The 9605-nt window shown below is 32.6% G+C and overlaps 1 protein-coding gene across 1 annotated transcript; it reads left to right on the forward strand.

Annotated features, from left to right (window-relative positions):
• Positions 1 to 5877: 5877 nt before the first annotated feature.
• TRIADDRAFT_57721 (uncharacterized protein) lies at positions 5878 to 9170 on the forward strand (the record flags this gene model as incomplete). Its single annotated transcript, XM_002113453.1, has 6 exons — positions 5878 to 5892; positions 5996 to 6066; positions 6186 to 6232; positions 6730 to 7391; positions 8520 to 8792; positions 9126 to 9170. The coding sequence occupies 6 exons, from the start codon at positions 5878 to 5880 to the stop codon at positions 9168 to 9170; spliced, it is 1113 nt and encodes a 370-aa protein (XP_002113489.1).
• Between the last annotated feature and the right edge of the window lie 435 nt (positions 9171 to 9605).

Raw genomic sequence — 9605 nt, forward strand, 5'->3', positions numbered from 1 at the left:
AGTTTTTATCTTTCAACTAAAATTACAATCCTACATGAATTCTGACTAAGAAAGCTTACTACTACAAAAAGGAAATAAAGGCTTTCTTCGTGAGATTGTCATTAGAATAGTCCTCTTACAATCCAATATTATAAGCATACTCCTTTTTCGTATACAATACGCCTATCAGCATATGTTGTATAGTACAATACTTTGCCGCATGCAATGTTAATTAGAAAACAAAAAATTAACTATTGAACAAACATGTATTGATGCATGATTAGGATAGCTAGACTAATAAGCATATCTACAAAAGCCATAGAAGAAGTCGATTGATTCAGTTATTGTTATAGATATGCACATACATTGACGTTAATTGTAATCAGACTGTTGCTAATAAAGGACTAACGTTAATCCCACAAGCTAGTATTCAATTTTTTTTACTCATAACGCTATCAGACTTGAACTTTCATGACTAACATCATCGTAATCAAGTTAAAAGAAGAAAAAGACACGCATAGAATAGACAAATGATGTTGATTCGATATTACTACATTGGTCATAAAATCTCATCTTGATTCTTATAGATTATCACTGGCTGTAAGCGAAAGGGAAGATGATCCCATCGTTTGAAACATCTCATAACTGTATTATTTTAAAGTATTTTCACTACAGCTTACTGAGTAGGAATACTACACATTAACTCATTAAAAAGCGATTAAATTGCACATTGCCTTACTCTATTATCCAACACAATAGAACTTGGTGGGACTACTTTTATAAAAAATTAGGGAGAAAGGCATGAAAGTTCATTTTACAGTATGCTGTACGATAATAGTAACTAAAAAAGGAATAATGTAATTATTTCTATCCCATTTGTACTCTATCCAATCAACACACTCTTAGAATAGGAAAACAACTCGTCTACCAACACCATCCAGTTACGTTGATCATGAATTTTGTATTGATATTGTTGATGGAAATATCGACTGATTTGGTAGAATAAATAAGGACCAATAATATTTGATTTAATGGACTAATATTGAAGCCATGGTACATTATGATGATTCAAGTATGAAAATAAGGATAACCAACATGATTGTATCGGCTATTTTGTAGAATTAGAACAAAAGCCATGTATACCTAGGCAATAGAAATGTTCAAGTTAATGATCAGTTATTGTATATCTTGTCAGTGTACATTTGACGACTATTGTTGTGGAGAAAAATAATTGTTGATCACATCCAATAAAGATATGGACGCATAAATGCTATTTAGACAAATAAGAGCGATCACTAGTTGAAAGATTGTCAATACAAACAAAAGAATAGTAATAATTAATTAGAGTAAAGAAGGAGAATTAGCGTGCTATAGCTTTTCCTATTGGAGTGGATCCAGATTTAAATTAATTAGACTACAATAACTTGATCGTATTGCTATGTAAAAACTGGAAATAGATTGAACGATAGCGCAACTCTACTGTCTTGATCATGCCTGTTAACGATAATTACTACGCCGCGTAGATCTTTCTCCATTCCATTTTAAGCCATCCATTTACATGATAACAAGAGTTGCAGTATCCAATCGTGCGATTAAGAATACTTATCCAACATCAATTCTATCACTGTGCTAATTTTCAACATTTTCCATGTTGGATCCATTAAATTAGCATCAATAACAACAAGGTTAGTCAGTAATAATACAATTGTCATTTTAGCTGGCTTTTTAAGACGCAGCATGTTGACGCCATCATGACTCCGATTGCTATATTGTCAGGACAACTATCATTTTATTCAATCATCAGTTTACTACTTTATCCCAAAGCAATTTTGAAAAATGGGATGGCTTCACGTAATAACTCTAATTATAGTTATAGTGTATAGATAAACCGTATTTACACTTTATTTCATGCATGGCAATGCTTGAAGGAATGATTGATCTCTTGAGTTCATTTTCTCCTCGCTAACGGAGAATCATTTTTTGTTTTACCTTGACGTCTGCTGCCGTTGTTTACCTAGTTGACGTGCTAGCTTTGATTATCATCATGGCTGTTACACTACCTTTTGCTTAAATATCAAAAGGATTCATGTTATAAAACGTTCACGAATCTTTCCTTGATTTTATAATAACGGTAAACAACACAATAAGAAGACAGTGATAAATAGTTTTACCATCTACAGTCAAATGATTTTTTTCTTTTTGACCTTTACTAGTCAAAGCATTACCTGTACTTTGCTGTAGCAAACAACGTCTCATTTTTTTTATTTTAGTAATCTCTCTTCGATCGAATATATGATCTAAAATTAGTAAAGGTAACAGCTGTTTTTACTCATCGCTCATGATAGTATATTGTTTTTTTTTTTTCTTTTATTGAAAGAGTACAAGTTGATGACGACTTTAAATTCTATTTTAATCATCAATTCTTGTGCTACCGCCATAACACGAAACTAAAATGACTCCTTCAATGCCATGATATCTAGCCCTTAACTTATCCCTTCAATCCTATATTATTTGATCTCTTTCACGTCTATGTAATGTCAATGATAATGGATAACGCTGACTAAATAATGATATCGTAGCTATGCTATCAACTCAATAGAAGACAGACCAATGCTAAAGAGATTATTCAAAGTGTTGAAAACATATCAATACGCCGATGATTATAACTTGAAATGATGCCTTGGTCAAAATTCTACAACGACATGAAGTCGATTTTAGCTTTTATTTTCTTAATAACCTTGACCACGACTTCTATTAAGATAACATACTGTAATATAATCATAACTGATGATATCCCTTCATTTTTTACTTGATCTTCTATCTTAACCACAGTAAACTCTGGGATAGAAATTATCTTTCATGCCAATTTAAAACTGTAGACAAGAGACGCTATCCTTTGTCATCACTTCATTAATGCAATCCTGTAGCAAGTTACATGTTTCTTATTGACTGATCATTGTGACTTCCTAATTATTATTGACCCCTTTCTTCAATTACAAATATACCATCGAGATGAAGATATTTGTAGAATGACTCTTTTTCTATCGCTTCTTTTAGCTTCATCATTGGATAGCTATTCAATCTGTAAAGGCTTTCGCTGTAGGATTATCGACATTTACGCTCAGATTGAAAGTGATTGTCCTTCTAGATAGGGGATTATTTCAAACTTAGCCTTAATTAGATGATTAGACAACACTGTAATTAACAATCACAAAAAAATAGATGGCCTCCATCCATCCTATCAACAAGATGATACTGTATCTATAGAAGCAGATGTTATTGATCTGTGCTCTATCTACTTTTTAATCATTGTAGTATTTAAAAGAATAAAGCGAACGCCGATCTCGTTGAAAAGAGATTAATCATTCTAATTTTAGTTCCTTGTAGGAGGTAGCAAATAAATGCCATTCATGACATGATCGATATAGACAAATACATAGACTATCATGCAGGTAGACATTATGTTGGAAATAAAAAATCTATCAAACCTTTCTTAAACTCAATTTATCAATAATCTCATTCCCTATCAAATGACCCTCTTATAGAAGCCAGTCGGCGATGTAAAACATTGAACAGAAATGCAATATGGATCTATTATCAAAAGTCGATTATCCCATTTTACTTTGTCATGAAAATCTGCCATACAACATTAGCACTTTTTTTTTATTCGCCTTATCCTGTTCGATACATGAATAGCTACAAATCACAACAAATACGTATTCCTCAGAAAGGAGGTTCAAAATAATTACTGAAGAGAACAAAAGTTGCCATGAACAACAATAACCCCAAGTTCTATTCCAGTTTAGTCGTCGATATCAGAACGAAACGGCTTTTTCTACCTTTGATAATGGCACTGACAACTCTGTTAAGAATAATAAGGATAAACTGTGTCAAGACAAAGCTATAGGGCATAATTTTTATATTGTTCAAATTATAGTCGTGCCCTATGGGAATTTATTGAATGTCCTCTCTAATTGTACCCCTCCGTTGGAATATTAAGTTATTAAAATGATATTTCTACTTATGCCTATTCGTCAATGATTCGTCTTGACACATGCAATTAGAGGGTTGGGTTAACTAATTCGTTCAACAATATAATATCACAGTCAGTGCTTGATCAATGGAAGGAAAAAGTTCCTATACTATTTTACCTATTCAAGTGGAATATTAAAGCTAATAATCAACTAAAATTACTATTAAACGACTTGATCATACCGTTGCCCTATCGAGTCGACAGCATCAATACAGTCCAATCGCCATGACCATTTCAATGACAAATACGGAATTGAACCTAGAGTAATTTGCGGTTAACTACATATTTAAAGTATCTCATAGCCGATCATGAGATGTTGATTAGCAGGTACTACCATGGCGTTAGTCTAATAAATCATCTATAAAATTGATTAAAGCTCAGCCTATTTTGAACTTTCCTACCCGTTTTGACATTCTTCTTCCTAATTTGCTGTCCTCCGCTTTTAATGCTGGCTTTCCCATTGCCTATCGTATGTTCTTTTCTTTTTTGCTTCCTATTAGCTTTCTTTTCATCTACTAAAACTATCGCTAAGCCGGCTTCAAAGTCAATTAATTATGATTTTAGTGGTCCAATTTTTCTTTATTAAATATTACGGCTTCAAAAAATAGAGTAGAATAGGCGGGAATGAACACTCGCTTATGGAATTGTAGCAGTCGCTAGTTTAGTGCAAAAGAGATCCTCTTTTCCAGTGATTTTTTCTTCAAATAGAGTCTGCTGCTATCAACGTTAGTGCTATCTTACATTCTAAGAAATCTTCCAATTCATTTATCATCTATCGGTAATTAACTTTGTACTTTATTTACTTTATTACCTTGACTCAATTGAACATGAGATGATTTAAAATTAGAATTGATGAACATCTTGTTCAGGTAGCCACATATTATACAATATGTTAATAGCCTTGTTTAAGAATGACTATAATGCGTGTATATTGTTTCAAGAGAACGACGCCATCTTAACAAAGTCTGTGAACTAATTCTAATCCTCTTTTAAGTTGATATTTTCCATATTAACTTTTATTTCACTTCAACATGACACGTAGAATAAGCTTATAAAATAGCCGAGAGTGAAATGGATTTTAAAAAGGACATATTGAAGAAATTAAATACGCTATTTTACAGTAATTAGATTCTATCCCGCCATAAATTCAATTTAGATTGTATTGGTGAAGTTAGTTGGAGTATACATGGTTGGACAATGAAATTTTTTTCTCGAATAGATTCGCAAGATGATGATATCTCAATTTCGTTATATTGTAAACGATTAATTTGTTCGTTATTATCGTAGCAGTTGTACGGTAGATTGAAATAAACAGAAAGGACATGGAAAAAATTACTCATCATGTCACTCATTGATAGAACAGTTGGAGTCCACGAAAGACCAGCATTCTCACTTAATATATCCCATAGTTACTATTCAATGTAGTTAATGATACCACTTACAAAGCATAGTAAAATAGTTTATTTTAAACTTATCGATTCGCTATCTAGTCAATAACCACTTCTTCAAAGAGTTCGATTAACTTCAGACTTTCAATTTGTTGCCCTTTATCGACAGAAATGGCCTAAATGGCACTGAATTAAGTTATAACATGCATGAAGTGCTATTCGAGTTGCGTATATTATTGCTGTAGTAAGTAAGTAAATAAATTGGCATATTAGATACAAGTGAATAGTTTCCGTGATCCATAATAATAAAGTTAACATGGCGAGGAAGTTAATTGTCGAAGGAGTAGCAATGTCCATGATGAAATTGACGTAATTGACTGGTTTTCATTTCCATGTTGTTATTGAATTGCAGACGGTAGGAAGAAATATGGCAAGCAGGACGATAAAATAGCATATTGATATCATTTTATCGCCAGGATGGATCCGCCGAAGGTAATTACAGATGTCTGCTTCTTTTTCCTTAATATGCTGCCAACTTCTACTTATTAATTAGGCGATATTAGATAAGCTAAAGGTATTATCATTGTGGTTTTAGATCACACTCAATACTCGCAATAGACAAAATCGTCAAGATTTAGATTCCTGGCTGAAATCATCTCAAGGCAAGTAATTTTTTATTTATCATTAACCAGCACAATTCAAGCACGATACTGTCCACTCTTACTATTGACTATACTATTCTACCTTTTACTATCGGATAGCTTGTGAATTTTGTCGTATTTTAGAGGCAAAATACAACAATTTCTATTTCCATATAGCATCATCAAATTAGGTGATAGTTGATGGATCTAGTCACATTTTGGAGACAAGATACTGTAATGTTACTTTTACTTAATAGTATAAAATTAGCCGATAGTTTGTGAATTGACTCATATTTGGAGGTACGATATTGCAATTCGTAATATAACATTGCCCGATAACTGCTGCATCTAGTCACTTTAAAGAAGCAATTCAAAATTGAAAGCGATTGGTAGTACTAAATTTGAAAAATGACCTTGTTGATTTAATTTAACACTATTGCATATGATATTTTTACCGTCAGATTGATAGTGCTAAATTTGAAATATAACCTTGTTGATTTAATTTAACACTATTGCATATGATATTTTTACCGTCAGATTGGTAGTGCTAAATTTGAAATATATCCTTGTTGATTTAATTTAACACTATTGCATACGATATTTTTACCGTCAGATCGGTAGAGCTAAATTTGAAATATAACCTTCTTGATTTAATTTAACGCTATTGTATATGATATTTTACCGTCAGATTTCAATTATAATCATGGTGGCAGTAAGAGTAATTATGTTAGCTACACTAAAAGATCGACAAACGCTAGAAGTTCCAATATCGACACCAGAATCTTAGACAGTTCCTTGCAAGCATCGCAAGACCGCCATACTAGCCGACATCAAACCCCATCATCATCGATTAACAATGATAAAAAGCGGAAAGAAATGGCACAACTGTCGGATGCTATTACAGACAGCCTCTATTGGAGGGAAAATTCATCATCGACGACATCATCCACCATTTCCCCTCGACGACCAGTTAAAATACCGGATAAATATCTTTCTTATTTTGTTTCAAAACAACCATCAACAAAACACAAGCAAACAAATAGTCCTTTGGCATCATCGTTTTCGTCCAAAGTTAAGCCCGATAGTATAAGTCGTAGTAGTAGCCGTAGTAGCAGAAAATCCGATATTCATTCTAAACCATCTCAATCACATAGTTTAACATTATACGATCCAAATTCGAATCATCAAGATACCAATAGAAATACTAATCTTTTCTATAGCATGAACGATCATGATAGTTTCCATAAATTATTTAATCACACAAGTCAAAATAAAACCACCAATGTACCTTCCGATAGCGATCAAGGATCCAAGCAAAATCGATCGATATTGAAAAGGAAAGTAAAAAAGGTAAGCTTCAATTTTCTATTAAGTGGAAACTTCAATTTCTCCAGTCATATTAATTCATGAAGATGGATTCACAATCTCGTAGGTTCTAAATAAATACGTTTTGGAATTCAATTGACCATTAAATAGTTAATTTTTCATCATGATACTACAGTAGTATTCCCGATTGTACTTTACTGATAATATCAAGTAGAATATACTCTTACCCTGTAAGTGCAGAATAGCTATCATGATTATTCTCGTTCTTGAAGGTTACTAGGTCATGAGTATCGATCCATTTAGCCCACTCTTTGATCGTAATTTCATAGACTTTTAAACGAAAAGTTCTATTACTCTTGTACCAATTAATCAGAGATTCATCCCCACTCTCTGACAGACTTTAAGTAGATACATTTTGGATTTCAGTTTTGCCTTCATAGCTAATTTTTTATTATGATTCTTTGATTGTAATTCATGGATAATATCAAGTAGATCAAACTCCGATCTTAGAACTACAGAATAATATGTCGTTATTATTTTCGTTTTTATTTCAAGTTTATATAAGTATCGATCAATTTTGCCCATTTTTCAAACAGTGATATCTCAGTCTTAATGTTTTCAATATCTTAACTTAACTTACCCTGTTTAGACTGGTTATATTATTTACATATCATCCAGTATAGCTAGAAGCAGTTCGTTAACATACCTATCTCTATACTTTTATGCTTTTTCGGCAAGCGAGTAGCTAAGTTAAAGACATTGGAGACTCATTTCAAGCAATTTAATCTTATATACAAGTTCTCTGAATATCCTGTGAGGATACGCTACGACATACTAATACCTTACCTTTTTAAATTGTCGTGCGCCATAACAGTTACCACGTAGTTAAGCTAAATTACCATACTACTTTAAAAAGAACTGCTGCGATCTGGTATCAGTATACAATTTCCACTTTTAATAAACTTAAAACCTGTTAAAATAGGGCATAAAACACTGTAAAATCATTTTTCTACCTGATACTCAACCGTTTTGTGCGTAATAATGTACACATGTAAAATCTCTGTGGCCTTCGATTGTTATACTTGTATATGGCCATTTTATTTCTCAACTGATGTAACATCAAATAAAGCTTTACCTCTCAACTCTTACTAGTTATACAGTTACTCCCGTCAAAGCAATATCGAAGAATATCCAGTAGGATTAACATCCTCATCATGGCATTACGATAGAGATCTTCAACAATCTCTGAATAACGATAGCATAAACTCTAATCTGTCTTCCTATCTAATCCAAAACGACAAACCAGATAAATTCAACCACTATATCAATCTCAGTAGCCAATATTCTAGCCCTGCAGGATGGGCTCTAACGATTGTTCGACGGATTACTCCTAATATCGTAGAGCAGCAAAAAAAATTGCCTCTGGTAAGTATCAAGATAGGATAAACAGGGTGCTAACTGTTGTATAGGCATGGCCTATTCTCACCATTTATCGATTGAATAGGAATATTGACTCCTATTGATTTCTTCTTCTACCGTAAAAACTAGGCTCGGTATTTCTGTCTTTGGTATTTAAATGTTCGATTAATAAAGTCGTTAAAGAAGCATCAATATTCCATTGTAAAGAGGTCAGTCGTGGTGATAATAATAATCTAAGAACCACTGTTATCAATTTTTGGATAATCAGGACGATTCCTCACGATCAATAAGATAGTATCATGCTTCTTCATTTCCGATAATTTTTCGATTCACTACTAGCAAGATTCTTTCATAAAGGAACTAAATACAGCAGCATTCAATTAAGATTGATCTACCAAAGAATAAACTAGGCTTTAAACAGCATACCCCTCATAGTAATACATCTACATGTATTCAACTTAAAGTGATTTAAAATTGAGTTAAATCATAATGTCGTCTTGCAGACAATATTCTGTGCTGATTTACCATAGCTGCCCCGTTCTTGAATATTACAAAATAGAGAAACGCTAAATATATTGAAATACCCATATTCCATTTATTAGCAACAATAACTATCGAATAAGTGTTTATTACAACTGCTACTTTTAGCTATTCGTTACCTAGTCAAAAGTAAGCTGAGCTTTCATAGTGCATATGCAAGTATTCAGTATGAATGTCTCATACACGTATTAAAGCTAAAGTTGTTAAAATTACCTTAAATATCTAGACAGCATAAAAGTTATAAAAGGCAAACGTACTGAAATACCTCATAGTCATTTC

Source organism: Trichoplax adhaerens, genomic scaffold, assembly GCF_000150275.1.
Source record: "Trichoplax adhaerens TRIADscaffold_6 genomic scaffold, whole genome shotgun sequence".
Taxonomy (NCBI): domain Eukaryota; kingdom Metazoa; phylum Placozoa; class Uniplacotomia; order Trichoplacea; family Trichoplacidae; genus Trichoplax; species Trichoplax adhaerens.